This window comes from Eubalaena glacialis, chromosome 1, assembly GCF_028564815.1.
Source record: "Eubalaena glacialis isolate mEubGla1 chromosome 1, mEubGla1.1.hap2.+ XY, whole genome shotgun sequence".
NCBI lineage: Eukaryota > Metazoa > Chordata > Mammalia > Artiodactyla > Balaenidae > Eubalaena > Eubalaena glacialis.
The window spans coordinates 57,588,116-57,605,799 of record NC_083716.1 but is presented as its reverse complement, the minus strand read 5'-3'; the positions used below and the strand labels follow the sequence as shown (position 1 = coordinate 57,605,799).

Genomic DNA, 17,684 nt, shown 5'->3' with positions numbered 1-17,684 from the left:
CTCTATAGGAATATTCTAGTCCATGAGCTCACCCAGATTGTGATCTCTCAACTCACAACTTACAATGCTGAAGCAGTTAGGAGTCATGCTTCCATTAAAAATGAGTGCAGCTGAGGCCTCAAGTAATTTTCTATGTGAGAAACACCCATTTCTCTCTCTCTCTGTTTTTCTTTAAGAGTTAGTGAGATTAAGAATGAGCTAATAAATAAATTTATTTAAAAAAAAAAAAAAGAATGAGCTAAATGCCATCCACCAGAGGGCAGACAGCAGAAGCAAGAAGAACTACAATCCTGCAGCCTGTGGAACAAAAACCACATTCACAGAAAGACAGACAAAATGAAAAGGCAGAGGACTATGTACCAGATGAAGGAACAAGATAAAACCCCAGAAAAACAACTAAATGAAGTGGAGATAGGCAACCTATCAGAAAAAGAATTCAGAATAATGACAGTGAAGATGATCCAGGACCTCGGAAAAAGAATGGAGACAAAGATCGAGAAGATGCAAGAAATGTTTAACAAAGACCTAGAAGAATTAAAGAACAAACACCTGGAAAAATTAAAGAACAAACAAACAAAGATGAACAATACAATAACTGAAATGAGAAATACACTAGAAGGAATCAATAGCAGAATAACTGAGGCAGAAGAACGAATAAATGAACTGAAAGACAAAATGGTGGAAATAATTGCCGAGGAGCAGAATAAAGAATGAAAAGAAATGAAGACAGCCTAAGAGACCTCTGGGACAACATTAAATGCACCAACATTCGCATTATAGGGGTCCCAGAAGGAGAAGAGAGAAAGAAAGGACCCGAGAAAATATTTGAAGAGATTACAGTTGAAAAATTCCCTAACATGGGAAAGGAAATACCCACCCAAGTCCAGGAAGCGCAGAGAGTCCCAGGCAGGATAAACCCAAGGAGAAACACACTGAGACACATAGGAATCAAACTGACAAAAATTAAAGACAAAGAAAAATTATTGAAAGCAACAAGGGAAAAATGACAAATATACAAGGGAACTCCCATAAGGTTAACAGCTGATTTCTCAGCAGAAACTCTACAAGCCAGAAGGGAGTGGCATGATATATTTAAAGTGATGAAAGGGAAGAACCTACAACCAAGATTACTCTAGCCAGCAAGGCTCTCGTACAGATTCAACTGAGAATCAAAAGCTTTACAGACAAGCAAAAGCTAAGAGAATTCAGCACCACCAACCAGCTCTACAACAAATGCTAAAGGAACTTCTCTAAGTGGGAAACACAAGAGGAGAAAAGGACCTACAAAAACAAACCCAAAACAATTAAGAAAACAGTAATAGGAACATACATATTGATAATTACCTTAAATGTGAATGGATTAAATGCTCCCACCAAAAGACACAGGCTCGCTGAATGGACACAAAAACTCGTTGAAAGCAAGGGGATGGAAAAAGATATTCCATGCAAATGGAAATCAAAAGAAAGCTGGAGTAGCAATACTCATATCAGATAAAATAGACTTTAAAATGAAGAATGTTACAAGAGACAAGGAAGGACACTACATAATGATCAAGGGATCAATCCAAAAAGAAGATATAACAATTATAAATATATATGCACCCAACAGAGGAGCACCTCAATACATAAGGCAAATGCTAACAGCTATCAAAGAGGAAACTGACAGTAACACAATAATTCAGGGGGACTTTAACACCTCACTTGCACCAATGGACAGAAAATTAATAAGGAAACACAAGCTTTAAATGATACAAGAGACCAGACAGATTTAATTGATATTAGGAAATTCCATCTGAAAACAGCAGATTACACTTTCTTCTCAAGTGCACACAGAACATTCTCCAGGATAGATCACATCTTGGGTCACAAATCAAGCCTCGGCAAGTTTAAGAAAACTGAAATCATATCAAGCATCTTTTCCGACCACAACGCTATGAGATTAGAAATAAATTACAGGGAAAAAAACATAAAAAACACAAACACATGGAGGCTAAACAATACATTACTAAATGACCAAGACATCACTGAAAAAATCAAAGAGGAATTCAAAAAACACCTAGAGAGAAATGACAAGGAAAACACGACAACCCAAAACCTATGGGATGCAGCAAAAGCAGTTCTAAGAGGGAAGTTTATAGCAATACAATCCTACCTCAAGAAACAAGAATCTCAAACAAACAATCTAACCTTACACCTAAAGGAACTAGAGAAAGAAGAACAAACAAAACCCAAAGTTAGTAGAAGGAAAGAAATCATAAAGATTGGAGCAGAAATAAATGAAATAGAAACAAAGAAAACAATAGCAAAGATCAATAAAACTGAAAGCTGGTTCTTTGAGAAGATAAACAAAATTGATAAACCATTAGCCAGACTCATCAAGAAAAAGAGGAAGAGGACTCAAATCAATAAAATTAGAAATGAAAAAGGAGAAGTTACAACACACACCGCAGAAATACAAAGCATCCTAAGAGACTACTACAAGCAACTCTATGCCAATAAAATGGACAACCTGGAAGAAATGGACAAATTCTTAGAAAGGTATAACCTTCCAAGACTGAGCCAGGAAGAAACAGAAAATATGAACAGACCAATCACAAGTAATGAAATTGAAACTGTGATTAAAAACCTTCCAACAAACAAAAGTCCAGGACCAGGTGGCTTCACAGGTGAATTCTATCAAACATTTAGAGAAGAACTAACACCCATCCTTCTCAAACTCTACCAAAGAATTGCAGAGGAAGGAACACTCCCAGACTCATTCTATGAGGCCACCATCACCCTGATACCAAAACCAGACAAAGACACTACAAAAAAAGAAAATTACAGACCAATATCACTGATGAATATAGATGCAAAAATCCTCAACAAAATACTAGCAAACAGAATCCTACAACACATTAAAAGGATCATACACCATGATCAAGTGGGATTTACCCCAGGGATGCAAGGATTCTTCAATATATGCAAATCAATCAATGTGATACACCATATTAACAAACTGAAGGATAAAAACCATATGATCATCTCAATAGATGCAGAAAAAACTTTTGACAAAATTCAACACCCATTTATGATAAAAACTCTCCAGGGCACAGAGGGAACCTACCTTAACATAATAAAGGCCATGTGTGACAAACCCACAGCAGACATCATTCTCAATGGCGAAAAACTGAAAGCATTTCCTCTAAGTTCAGGAACAAGACAAAGATGTTCACTCTCGCCACCATCAGTCAACATAGCTTTGAAAGTCCTAGCCACAGCAATCAGAGTAGAAAAAGAAATAAAAGGAATACAAATTGGAAAAGAAGAAATAAAACTGTCACTGTTTGCAGATGACATGATACTATACATAGAGAATCCTAAAGATGCCACGGGAAAACGGCTAGAGCTAATCAATGAATTTGGTAAAGTTGCAGGATACAAAATTAATGCACAGAAATCTCTTGCATTCCTATACACTAAGAACAAAAGATTAGGAAGAGAAATTAAGGGAACAATCCCATTCACCATTGCAACAAAAAGAATAAAATACCTAGGAATAAACCTACCTAAGGAGGTAAAAGACCTGTACTCAGAAAACTCTAAGACACTGATGAAAGAAATCAAAGATGACACAAACAGATGGAGAGATATACCATGTTCTTGGATTGGAAGAATCAATATTGTGAAAATGACTATACTACCCAAAGCAATCCACAGAGTCAATGCAATCCCTATCAAATTACCAATGGCATTTTTTACAGAACTAGAACAAAAAATCTTAAAATTTGCATGGAGATAGAAAAGATCCTGAAGAGCCAAAGCAATCTTGAGGGAAAAAAACGGAGCTGGAGGAATCCGACTCTGTGACTTCAGACTATACTACAAAGTTACAGTAATCAAGACGATATGGTACTGGCACAAAAGCAGAAATATAGATCAGTGGAACAGGATAGAAAGCCTAGAGATAAACCCACGCACCTATGGTCAACTAATCTATGACAAAGGAGGCAAGGATATACAATGGAGAAAAGACAGTCTCTTCAATAAGTGGTGCTGGGAAAACTGGACAGCTACATGTAAAAGAATGAAATTAGAACACTCCCTAGGACTGTTCTGGTGGCGCGGTGGTTAAGACTCCGCCTGCCAATGCAGTGGACGTGGGGTTAATCTCTGGTCCGGGAAGATCCCACATGCCGCGGAGCAACTAAGCCTGTGCACCACAACTACCGAGCCTGCGCTCTACAGCCTGCAAGCCACAACTACTGAGCCCGTGTGCCACAACTACTGAACCTGTGCTCTAGCACCCACAAGCCACAACTACTGAAGCCCGTGTGCCTAGAGCCCGTGCTCCGCAACAAGAGAAGCCACTGCAATGAGAAGCCCATGCACCACAACAAAGAGTAGCCCCTACTCGATGCAACTCAAGAAAGCGCGCACACAGCAACAAAGACCCAATGCAGCCAAAAATAAATAAATAAATTTAAAAAAAAAAGAACACTCCCTAACACCATACACAAAAATAAACTCAGAATGGATTAAAGACCTGAATGTAAGACCGGACACTATAAAACTCTTAGAGGAACATATAGGAAGAACACTCTATGACATAAATCACAGCAAGATCTTTTTTGACCCACCCCTTAGAGTAATGGAAATAAAAACAAAAGCAAACAAATGGGACCTAATGAAACTTAAAACCTTCTGCACAGCAAAGCAAACTATAAACAAGATGAAAAGACAACCCTCAGAATGGGAGAAAATATTTGCAAACAAAGCAGCTGACAAAGGATTAATCTCCAAAATATATAAGCAGTTCATGCAGCTCAATATTAAAAAAACAAACAACCCAATCAAAAAATGGGCAGAAGACCTAAACAGACATCTCTCCAAAGAAGACATACAGATGGCCAAGAGGCACATGAAAAGCTGCTCAACATCATTAATTATTAGAGAAATGCAAATCAAAACTACAATGAGGTATCACCTCACACCAGTCAGAATGGGCATCATCAAAAAATCTACAAACAACAAATGCTGGAGAGGGTATGGAGAAAAGGCAACCCTCTCGCACTGTTGGTGGGAATGTAAATTGATACAGCCCCTGTGGAGAACAGTATGGAGGTTCCTTAAAAAATGAAAAATAGAATTTCCATATGACCCAGCAATCCCACTACTGGGCATATACCCAGAGAAAACCATAATTCAAAAAGACACATGCACCCCAATGTTTTTTGCAGCACTACTTAGCCAGGTCATGGAAGCAACCTAAATGTCCACTGACAGATGAATGGATAAAGAAGATATGGTACATATATACAATGGACTATTACTCAGCCATAAAAAGGAAAGAAAGTGGGTCATTTGTAGAGATGTGGATGGACCTAGAGACTGTCATACAGAGTGAAGTAAGTCAGAAAGAGAAAAACAAATATCGTATGCTAACACATATATATGGAATCTAAAAAAAAAAATGGTCATGAAGAACCCAGGGGCAGGACAGGAATAAAGACGCAGACCTACTCGAGAATGGACTTGAGGACACAGGGAGGGGGATGGGTAAGCTGGGACAAAGTGAGACAGTGGCACGTATATATATACACACTACCAAATGTAAAACCGATAGCTAGTGGGAAGCAGCTGCATAGCACAGGGAGGTCAGCTTGGGGCTTTGGGGTGGGATAGGGAGGGTGGGAGAGAGATGCAAGAGGGAGGGGATATGGGGATATATGTATACATATAGCTGATTCACTTTGTTATAAAGCAGAAACTAACACACCATTGTAAAGCAATTATACTCTAATAAAGACGTTAAAAAAAAAAAAGATGTGGTACATATATACAATGGAATATTACTCAGCCATAAAAAAGGAACGAAATTGGGTCATTTGTAGAGACATGGATGGACCTAGAGACTGTAATACAGTGTGAAGTAAGTCAGAAAGAGAAAAATATCATATGTTAACGCATATACGTGGAATCTAGAAAAATGGTACAGATGAACCAGTTTGCAAGACAGAAATAGAGACACAGATGTAGAGAACAAACGTATGGACACCAAGGGGGGAAAGCAGTGTGGGGAGCAGTGGAGGTAGGATGAATTGGGAGATTGGGATTGACATGTATACACTAATTTGTATAAAACAGATAACTAATAAAATGAATTTAAAAGAAAAAAAAAGAATAAGCTAAATGTATGTATAAAATAGATAACTAATAGGGATCTACTGCATAGCACAGGGAACTACTCAATACTCTGTAGTGGCCTATATGAGAGAATAATCTAAAGAAGAGTGGAGATATATATATATATATGTGTATAACTGATTCACTTTGCTGTACACCTGAAACTGACACAACATTGTAAATCAACTATACTCTAATAAAAATTTTAAAAAAAAACAAAAAGAATGAGTTAACTGTGAACACCTCACACAACGCTGCTTTCTGTCTGCTTTAAAAAGTTCATTTCATCAGAAAATTTCTTACTGTTCAAAAAACCTTTCTTGTCTGCTTAGGTGAGTTAAAGCTCTGAGCCCCAGGCTACTGGGGAGGCAGAAGGGAGCCAGGCAAAACCCTGGTGCAGGCGGACTGCTGAGCCAGGCTGCTTCAGGGAATATGCAGGACTCTCAGGCAACTCTGACTCTGCCATGTGCTGGCCCAGTTCTCAGCTAACCTAGCTCCAAATGTGAGAGGGCAGCAGACTGGTATGTGACTCTCAGACAGGAATTAGCCACGCCTCTTTCAAAGACCATCCATTCAGAGAGCTGTGGTGTCAGTCTCTAGTCACAGGATGCTGGAAGTAGGAAGGGCAGAAGCACTGAAGTACCAGGTACAGAAGGGGCCCAAGCGTGATGCTGGAACAAGAGCAGCCCCATGTAGCCAAATGAACAGATGGCCGTGTTTTTACCACCTAGAACAGGAAAGCTGGAAGAGATGTAACAGATCTAACGGGAGGCCCTCCCCGCTTTAGAACACACACAAGCTGCACAGCACGGAGATGGGCTAGAGCCACTGCCTTTCCTTCCCACTCACCTCTGCTCCTTCTCTTCAGGGCCTACAGCGCCACCCAGTGATGAAGTGGCTAAACTGACCCGAAGAGCCAGACTCACCTCCAGGGTCTCCTCAGCAGTGCAGCCAGGCTGCTGCTGCAGCTTGCCTGTGTTCAGGGCTTCAATGTACTCATCACATTTTTTGTAGCCAGCATTCAGCAACTCATACTTGGCCTTCAGCAGTCCTTGGCCAGGTGTGACGTCACCAATCCCAATTGAGAATCCACGGTTAGCTGCAGAATAGTTGCCCGGGAGAGCAGGAAGAGAGAGCCACGGATGTTAGTCAACCTGCTGCACAGAAACAAGTTTATACCTTCAGAGAACTTGTTACAACCCAATTAAACAAAATGTTCCTGTATCAGTCTCTAGGTAGTTATGCAAAAATGACTAAGACTCACTAACCCCTCTGAGACCTCACAACCTACAGTGATGTCCCAACTAACTACACTATAAAGCAGACAGCCACTAAATAGTAAGGAGCGCCTGAGAAAGCCAGCTATGGAAAGTGGGCCACCTGACTGCTGGTTCTCAGCATCGCAGAGACCTCTCTGCCCGATTCTCTCTTTCAGAAATTATTATTCCGAAATACAAAGACTAAGAAACAAATGTAAACTGCACCGTTGATGGAACTATACAGTAATCCTAACCCTAATATCTGCCTACGAGAGGCTACTGGCTTAGTAGGGTGGGGAAGGGGATGCCTAAAAGTGGCTGCAGAAAGGAGGGCCACGAGTCTGGAAAGTCTCAGAAACAAAATCCTCAGGTTCTGTGGGAGGTAATGTAGGTGCTGGAAACGGGGAAACCCGGTGGAAAGTTTGGACAGGCATATCTTGTTTTATTGTGCTTCACAGATATAGCGGTTTTTAAAAAATTGAATGTTTGTGGCAACCTTGTGTTGAACAAGTCTAAAAGCACAATTTTTCCAACAGCATCTGCTTACTTTGTGTCTCTGTGTCAAATTTCGGTAATGCTCATAATATTTCAAATGTTTTCATTATTATTATATTTTTTATGGTGATCTGTACTGTGACTACTATGACTGACTGAAGGCTCAAATGATTAGCATTAGCATTAGCTAATTAGCATTAGCATTTTTAGCAATAAAGTATTTTTAATTAAGGTATGTACATTGTTTTTTAAGACACAAGACTATTGCATACTTAACAGACTACAGTATAGTGTAAACAACTTTTGTAACCACTGGGAAACCAAACAGTTCATGTGACTTGCTTGATTGTGGTATTTGCTTTATCGTGGTGGTCTGGAACTGAACCCGCAATGTCTCTGAGGTCTGCCTACAAGAAACAGGCCCCAGATCCTTACCCCTGTGGGAGACAGAGTGATAGAGAAGATGAATTTGGGGATCAAGAATAGGAAGCCTTAAAAAAAAAAAAAAAAAAATTAAAAGAAGGAAAGGAAAAGAAAAGAACTACCAGCAAGGGACTTCCCTGGTGGCGCAGTGGTTAAGAATCCGCCTGCCAATGCAGGGGACACAGGTTCAAGCCCTGGTCCGGGAAGATCCCACATGCTGTGGAGCAACTAAGCCTGTGCGCCACAACTACTGAGCCTGTGCTCTACAGCCTGTGAGCCACAACTACTGAGCCCCCGTGCTACAACTACTGAAGCCCATAAGCCTAGAGCCCGTGCTCCACTACAAGAGAAGCCACCGCAATGAGAAGCCCGTGCACTGCAACGAAGAGTAGCCCCTGCTCGCCACAACTAGAGAAAGTCCATGTGCAGCAATGAAGACCCAATGTAGCCAAAAAAAAAAAAAAAAGAACTACTGGCAAATAAGAACAATGGTTGGAAATTAAATATATGATAGTGAAAAAACTTTTAAAAATCAATGAAGTTGTTAAAAGAAAACTGAATCCAGAAACAAAGAAATGAACAGGGAAAATCAGAGAATCAATCCAAAAACTCTACTAGACAATGAACAGAAATTCAAAAAAGAAAGAACAGAGAAAGTAAAAGGGAGAAAATGATCAGAAAAAGTACAAGAAAATATCCAGAACTGAAGGACACATGTTGCAGATTAAGAGAGCTTATACAGTGCTCAGCGCAATGAGTGACAACAGACCCACTGCAAGGTTGTGTCATTGTGAACTTTCAGAATGCCAGAAACAAAAAGGAGTCTCAAAGCTTCCAGAATAAAAAGACAATTCAGGATAAACAACAAGGTCCTAATGTGTCTAGCACAGGGAACTATATTTAATATCCTGTGATAAATCATAATGAAAAAGAATGTTAAAAAAATAGATGTATGTGTAGAACTGAGTCACTGTGCTGTACGGCAGACTGCCACAACGTTGTAAATCCACTATTGCTTCAATTAAAAAAAAAAAAGACAATTCAAATACAAAAATTTGGGAATAAGAACGGAAATACACTTTACAGCAACCGTTAAAGTTAGAACAGAGTAGAGCAATCCCTTCAAAATTCTCAGGGAAAATAATCTTCAGTCTAGAATTCTACACCCAGACAAAGAGTCAAGTATAAGAGTAGACTAAAGATGTTTTTGGGCATGCAAAAAATCTCCTGGCCTGTGGTATGTTCAAGCAAAGCGTGAGCAAGCAAAGGTAACAGAATAGTTCAAGGATGGTAGAGAAATACTGAGTAACCCGGTAGGGCTGAACCGTGGAAGACCCAGAGGGTGATAGTCTTGCACAGGTACCTTGGAAGCAGCCCATGAAGGACCCTTTATGTAACAACCCTACCTGATGGGCATTAGGGAGCTACTGTAGTTTTTGAGAAGAGATCTGAAAAGCAAATTCAAATTTGCAGCCAAACTAGTCAGTATCAAGTTAATTTCATTAAGAAAAGCATAAATAGTTTAGCCTGGAATAAGTATCCTTTTCTTTGTGTGTGTGTATGTGTGTGGGGCAGGAGGATGAAACAGTAAAAGAAACCCCTGAAACACCAATAACTTCTAGCAATAAAATGAGGATGCTGAGATACTCACACAGGTAGACGGGGGCCAGCCTGGCGAGCCGTGACATCGCATCGGCAGCTTCGTTCTGCCCCCAGTCTCGCAGCAAAATGTAAAAAATATTGTTCTTGGATCCTGATCCCAGCGTTCCTTTGTCCATGCTGCCAGTCATCAGCTCGCTGTTCTGGATAGTGACGTCTGGAAGGAAACAACGATTATGGACTTACACAGACAATTATTTACTACTTTGCCTCATTCCAAAATGAATTTGAGGCAGTTGAGAAAATTTGTTCTCGTATTAAAAGTTAAAGCAGAACAAATAGATATGCCCTTAAAAAAATTTTTTTTTTGAGGGGGAAAAAAAGAGAAATCTAGGAACTTTTGGAAAGCATGAAAGGTCTAGTTAGTTACCCTATAGCCCTAACTCTGAAAGGTACTAGTTGACACTCATTGTCCTTATCTGTGAACTGTGGATGACAGTATCAAGCTCTTGCCATCTTGCTGTCATGGGGATGTTTTGAGCATCAATTCAATCATGTACAACGAAGTGTTGTTTATAAAGCACTTTGTTATTTACCTAAGACACTGAAGACTAACAGTGGCACCATCATGAAAAGCCTAAACAACAAATGAAATTTGTATCTAGAAACAAACAAAACACAATCTAAAACAAGAAGCCAAAATACGTTAAGACCAGAGAGTATATTTTCAAAAGAATGGTTATAAACCTGGGGAAAAAAAATCAGTGCTCTTCAAAACATTTATTCTTCATCATGAGACAGCAGAAAACCCTTGACCTTCAGAGAGACTCTGCGGTTCAGTTCTTTAGTACAGAGCCCTGCAGATCCACTTCTCGTCACTAGGCCTTGCTAGCAAAGCCCATTCTAAATCAGTGCTACTCAAAGCAGCCTGCTGGGGAACTGCCTGTTAGCAGCCTGGGACCCAGAAAGTAAATGCTGCCTGAACGGCATTGGTGTGTGGACCACACTTTGGGCTGAATCAGTCTAGGGGACTCAGATGGCTCGCATTTAAATCCTCTCACTGTGAGAGTAGCATTGACATATATACACTACCAAATGTAAAATGGATAGCTAGTGGGAAGATGTTGCACAGCACAGGGAGATCAGCTCGGTGCTTTGTGAGGACCTAGAGAGGTGGGATAGGGAGGGTGGGAGGGAGGCTCAAGAGGGAGGAGATATGGGGATATATGTATACGTACAGCTGATTCACTTTGTTGTACAGTAGAAACTAACACATTGTAAAGCAATTATACTCCAATAAAGATATTAAAAAATAAATAAGTAAATAAATAAATAAATCCTCTCACTGTTACACCTGATCTTCATGTTATCAAAACTTCCGGGGCTTCCCTGGTGGCGCAGTGGTTGAGAATCTGCCTGCTAATGCAGGGGACACGGGTTCGAGCCCTGGTCTGGGAAGATCCCACATGCCGCGGAGCAACTAGGCCCATGAGCCACAACTACTGAGCCTGCGTGTCTGGAGTCTGTGCTCCGCAACGGGAGAGGCCGCGATAGTGAGAGGCCCGCGCACCGCGATGAAGAGTGGTCCCCGCTCGCCGCAACTAGAGAAAGCCCTTGCACAGAAATGAAGACCCAACACAGCTAAAAATAAAAAAAAAAACAAAAAAAAAAACTTCCATTGACCAGGTGAGGCAGGTTAAAAAAATTAGCCTCTTCAGTTTTACTTTTTAGTCACACTTTTAGACAATGAACATGTTTTTGGACATAAAATAGTAAATTAAATGCCTTAAATAACCTTTGTACGGCAAAAAAAACAACAAAAAAAGGAAGAAAAAAGAATTTGCATTAATTGGTAGAAACGAGTCTCACCTGAGACAAAACACGAGCAGAACATTCTAATCATTGGGTTGGTCATGTGTCTACAAGATCTCTACCTTTTAGAGAAACACCACCTGCATCTCCCTGAAGAACAAACTTCCTGCCTAAGGCTACAGAGAAAATTGGGGTTTGCTGGCTAAGCGAAGGTAACTGTTGGTCGCTTGCTTTCCTGACCCCCGGCCCCACCCCATTGCTTTAACTCACAGGAGTCATTGACACAGAGGTCTTCTCCTTTGCCACAGTACTGCTTGCCCTTGGTTCGGAGGTTGGCCCTCACTGGATTGTCATCACTGGGTCTGAGGATGACGCTGAAGATCTGCTTTCCCGTCCACAGGGTGACAGGCTGAAGGAGGAAAGAAGCCAGAGCATCGGAGGGCTGAGCCTGGTCTCAGCCATCCTTCACGCAAGTGAGGCAAGATGGTACAGTGGTCACACACCAACCGGGCAGCAGCGTGCGTACACTAAGGCCACTGGTACGTCCATACAGTCACACACACACACACACACACCTGTGTGCGTACACACACAGCTCCTGCACAAACCTTTAATATTGTAGGGGGTGGGAGGCGAACTTTAATTTTCTCATCCTTGCCCACCAATATTGAAGCAATGATCTGGCAAGCCTTGGCTCGGTCAAAGAAAGTGTCCTTAAGAGTGAGGAGATAGGCACCTGAGGAAAGAAAAGGAATGAAATTGTGAGAAAAATCACAAGGTTTCAATTTTAAAATAAACGTGGACTATTACTAAAAGAGTGAGGTAAAAGTAAAACACAGCTGCTTCTTGGCTTTCTCCTCCAACTAGAATCCAGCCTCCACAGGGAAAGCGACTTTGTTTTACTCGCCGCCATAGCCCCAGCACTTAGAAAATAAAAATGTCTTGTGTATGGCAGGAGTTCACTAAATAACCAACCAATGCAAAATATCTCAAGTAGGTTCACAATCACACTAGTAAACAAACAACAGAATTAAACACAGGCAATTAAACAGCTTTTCAAGTGGACACATGAACACGGTGAATGAGAATCCTCGTGTTCCAAAGTCTCCTTTCAAGTGAATTCCACAAACCCACCTGTCAGAAAATCCTGAATAGCAGCAATTAGTGGTTCTCCATTCCTTGGGGTTACAAGATTTGCTTTAGTCTGAAGGAAAAAGGAACACAGTAAGTTAGCCATCCTTGGATGCATGATGCAGCCCCAAAGACCTACACCACAAAGACTCTGAATTGTTAGGAATAAATGAAGAGTAGCAGGAAGATGAGGCTGAGAACTGGAAGCTAGGGTCCTTAACTGCAGCTTTGTCACTAACTTCCATCCCTTAATCTGTCAAGGGGAGAGAAAAATTACCAGCGAGACTGACCTCAGAGGTTCCTGCACTCAAATACTGCATGAAGTAGTTTTGAGTTTCTATGAAGAACACTTTGGGTATAAGATGTTATTGTAATTAACAAATGCTCTCCTCCAAAGAAAATTTACTTCTGTGAATGAATGATGAGCAGCACTGTGTTATCTCTGAAGTCAGTCAATTCCACACTCTCTACAATGATGGCAGAATTGTCGAATTTCTCTTGCATCAGACATTAAGTTTGAACAACAGGATTTTAATTAAAATGTAATGAGTGCCTACAGTGGCAAAAATGGGTGCTACTTGTTCAGTGCATTATTAACCAATTTAAAGAAGGTTCTGTGCATCAAAGTGCATTTGCTCAAATCTTTTAACTGAGGTGTAATTGACCATGATAGCCAACAGTCAAGTTTCTGCTATACCCTTGTCTCACCCTTTCATAACTGGCGCTCAAGTATATCTACTCTCCTAGGAACCCACATTACAGGTCAGAAGACACCCACTCCGCTCAACTCCCCACCTATCAGAGAAACTAACTCCCTTACATACTGCAGGGTGTTTGCAAACAGGACAGGCTCCCCTTTCCCTCCTTTTAAGGCGCTTTTCCTCAGAAGCTGGGCTGCACCACCCTACATACCCCCATGAGAACAAGGGCTTCTGCTTTAGCTTCTTCTGTTTGAGGAAGATGAAGGTTCATTTCATCACCATCAAAATCCGCGTTGTAGGGTGTACAGACACACTCATTAAATCTGAAGGTGCGGTGGGGTTTGACCCTGGCCTGTGGAATACAAAACAAAACAAACCAGGAGAAGGACTTAAGTCATTTATCTAAAACCTTCTTGGTGCCCATATGTTTGTTCTCTACATCTGTGTCTCTATTTCTGCCTTGCAAACCGGTTCATCTGTACCATTTTTCTAGGTTCCACATATATGCGTTAATATACGATATTTGTTTTTCTCTTTCTGACTTATGGACACTGTATGGACACCAAGGGGTAAAGCTGGGGGGTGGGTGGTGGTGGTGTGATGAATCGGGAGATTGGGATTGACATGTATACACTAATACGTATAAAATGGATAACTAATAAGAACCTGCTGTATAAAAAAATAAGTAAAATTCAAATAAAATAAAAAAATAAAAATAAAAGCTTCCTAGTTTCAACATAAAAAAAATGGCTTACTGGAGAACTGGACACTTTACATTAAGGAAGTAAATTTCTAGTATGTTCTGGCAAGTAACATGTCACTTGTGGTCTCATTCAAGTAGCTTTATTAGATCAAAACAACACAATGAATTTGCTTTAATACTATGAGGCAAACGTCAACACAGAAGCCATGAGAAAGGGGTTCCCACTGGCCAATGATGTCACAATTTGCTATTAAAAGGTTAGTGGCAGAAATTGAACAAAACACACTGACTAAATAAAAACATGATGACACTGAAAAAAGGGAAAGCCAAAACAAACAAAAACCCCAAACCAACCTAGTTGGAAGAAACTGAGCACCAAAGTTTTATGCCCTAAACTGACAAAAAAGGAAAAAGAATTAGACGCTTATTCTTCCTTTCCTTTATGAATTCTATTTTTGGGGTAAGTAAATAGCCCTAATTAACAAGGGAAAATTATTAATTACAAGAGTGGTAGGTACTAAATGTGAAAGGAATGTTAAATTAGAAAATCACCATTTTGTGACCCCAATGAAATAATGTAGGCAATGATCATAAATGGAAGAGATCATTAGAGAAAAGGCTAATAAGGCACCAGGCTGAAGCATCTGAATCCCTAACCTTCTCAGCATAACTAAAGTGGGCCAGCCAGCCAACGTGTGCCTCCTGAAATATGGCAAGAGGAAGTAGCCGGCACCACCTATGAGTTATTTTGGCCAGAAAGTTGAGCCTGAATTTGATCATCCTTTGAGAGCTAATTTCCAGTTTACAGGAATAAAATGAAGCACGAAGGAACCCTTACACCACACACAGGCAGACAGAGAACATGCGACATTCTTCAGGACAAATGACCTGGTTTTTTTCAACAATGACACTGAAATTAAAAGAAGGAGGTGGGACATTACCAGATCAATAGAGGCTTCAGACATGTATCAACTAAACATAATGTGTAGACTTTGCATCTTGATTTGAACAAACTAGTTGCAAAAAGATTTTGAGACACTTGGGGAAATCTGACTATGGACAGGGTACTAGACAATACCAAGGAATGACTTCATTTTGTGAGGTGTGACACTGGCACTGTAATTACGTGTGTCTTGCAGAAGTAAACTGAATACACATGGAAAAAAGACATGGCATCTGGGTTCACAAAGAAAAAAGAGAGAGAAAACTAGTGTGGCGAAATCTTGAAAATTACTGACTATAGAGGATGAGACTGTGAGTTCATCATCTAGTACTCTTTCTATTTTTGTATATATTTGAAAATTTTCAAACAAAAATATTTCTATGTTAAAATGCCCCAAAGCCAAGCAAAAGTGTCCAGAAAGGGAAGGCTTCTGTTTGCCTCCTAGATCTCCATAATCATAATTCCATAATCATAAACTGCATCTTTGGTATTTCCACCACTGAGCAAAAAGACTGGTGTAATGTTTTCACAAACTACTAAAAAAAGGAATCTAGAAAAACACTACCTTAGGAGCCTGTTTAAACACTGTTTGCAAATGTTCAGGGATTTAATGGCTTTGCAGACGGGAGAATTTATGAATATTTAACAAATTAAAGTTGCATCTTGTTTCCATTTTAAATCTCCAAAAAAGGAACTGCTGCTGTTGCAAAAAGTAAACCACCCCAAAAAATATGGTTCAAGGTCTTAGTTGGAGGACTATTGCAAAGAGAAATCCTGTAAGCATTTTAGTTCCTTAGTTGATATGCTATTTTAAATCAAGTCAATTTTCTGCCATATCTATTTTACATAACTTTGTGCACACACATATATGTATATATGTTGTTTGCACGTGAAATCACGGTAGTCACTTTCACACTAATTTTCAATTAGTTCCTGTTTTACTATTGTATGAACAGTATGTTACAAATATTAAAAACATTGAAGGGAAGTTTGAAATTTAAGAGTTTCACTCAAACTAAAAATGAGAGAAGAGGAAAGCCAAAAGTTATGAAAATTTGAGATTACTGGCAATTTAAATTTTAGAAGTCTGGAATTTAGCATGGCACACACAGCAAAGTTCCACCCAACAGAAATAAAAACCAGTCTCATGCTCACCAGATGTGCCATAATGCTCAATTTGTGCAGCGAAGGCTGCCGATTGAACAGAACCACGTCTCCATCTATGAGGTGTCTCTCCACAATGTCCCCATACTTGAGCTCCTGAGCCATCTTCTCTCTGTTCCCGTATTTCAAAAACCTTAACATACAATAATAGACATAATCTGTGAGAACAAAGTTTCCTCAGCAAGTTTCTCCCTCTTCATATCAGGATTCAGTCTCTAAAATGATCACATTTCATTGTATTTAAGGTGCCTCCATAAGCCATTAATTAAACTACAACAACAACAACAAAATTTTATTTTATTTTCTTTTTTGGCTGAGCCGCATGGCTTGTGGGATCTTAGTTCCCTGACCAGGGATCAAACCCTGGCCCCCAGTAGGGAAAGCGCTGAGCCCTAACCACTGGACCTGCAGGGAATTCCCTAAACTACAACAATCTGCTTGTAAGATCTATCTTAATTTTAGAAATGTCAAGATATGATAAAAGCATGTCTTGGAATCACAGAAATAGAGTAATAAACCAGCTTCTCGCACACGGCCCTGGTGATATGTTTAAATCTCATGAGATAAAAAGGCACTGGTGACCAGCTCATCTCGCTGTGAAAAGCCAGAACTGGCAAAAGGCATGTCTCCTGGGTCATGAGCACACTGAGGTAACCCCAGAGTGCCCAGGTGACAATAGAAAATGATCCGCTTTCATATCCCAATGCCTTCTGTCTTTCTAGATCCAATAACATTAAATGCTATGGAATAAATGAACACTGTTCGCACATTCAACAAGCCAAACAGAGCAAACGAGCAATGTACCTAGGCTCACTGCAATTTAAATAGATATTTTCCACGTGCTACAATATCACAACAATTGTACTTTGGAGTGCATTCTGTGCTAAGTATGGTGACAGTAGACTTGGTCACGAGAAGACAGTTACATCCAACCAGATCGGGAAAGCATTACCTTTTCATCTGCGTGTGTCTCTGCTGAATGAAATTGGCTCCTGGGTGAACTTCAGGGCCATTTCGAACCAGCTTCCTCAAAAAGTTGATGTTTGCCTTGTTCACCTGGAGGACCACAATATAAAGCAGAATGAGATACTGTTAAGGTTTCTGTAACCTAGTACACTACACTGAACTGGATCTCAGTCTTCACTTTCCTTATGTTGTCCTAGGAGAAAGAGAGGCACCTGCAGGCACCCTGCTGCCAGGGTCTTGAGTGTAAGGACAACAACGGGATGGCACCAGGTTCAAGTCTGAACTTGGTCACTCACTTGCTGGGTGACAGGGCCAAGGCCTTT

The 17,684-nt window shown here is 40.3% G+C and overlaps 1 protein-coding gene across 1 annotated transcript in view; it reads right to left on the bottom strand.

Annotated features, from left to right (window-relative positions):
- POLR3A (RNA polymerase III subunit A) overlaps positions 1–17,684 on the bottom strand; it is a 50,026-nt gene that overhangs the window by 19,748 nt on the left and 12,594 nt on the right. Inside the window, exons 9-16 of the mRNA XM_061180148.1 lie at positions 17,348–17,451; positions 16,387–16,528; positions 13,797–13,937; positions 12,888–12,957; positions 12,362–12,489; positions 12,024–12,162; positions 9,994–10,158; positions 7,092–7,264 (exon numbers count right to left, since the gene is read on the bottom strand). Coding sequence (XP_061036131.1) covers positions 7,092–7,264; positions 9,994–10,158; positions 12,024–12,162; positions 12,362–12,489; positions 12,888–12,957; positions 13,797–13,937; positions 16,387–16,528; positions 17,348–17,451 — 1,062 coding nt within the window. The remainder of the gene's footprint in view (positions 1–7,091; positions 7,265–9,993; positions 10,159–12,023; positions 12,163–12,361; positions 12,490–12,887; positions 12,958–13,796; positions 13,938–16,386; positions 16,529–17,347; positions 17,452–17,684) is intronic.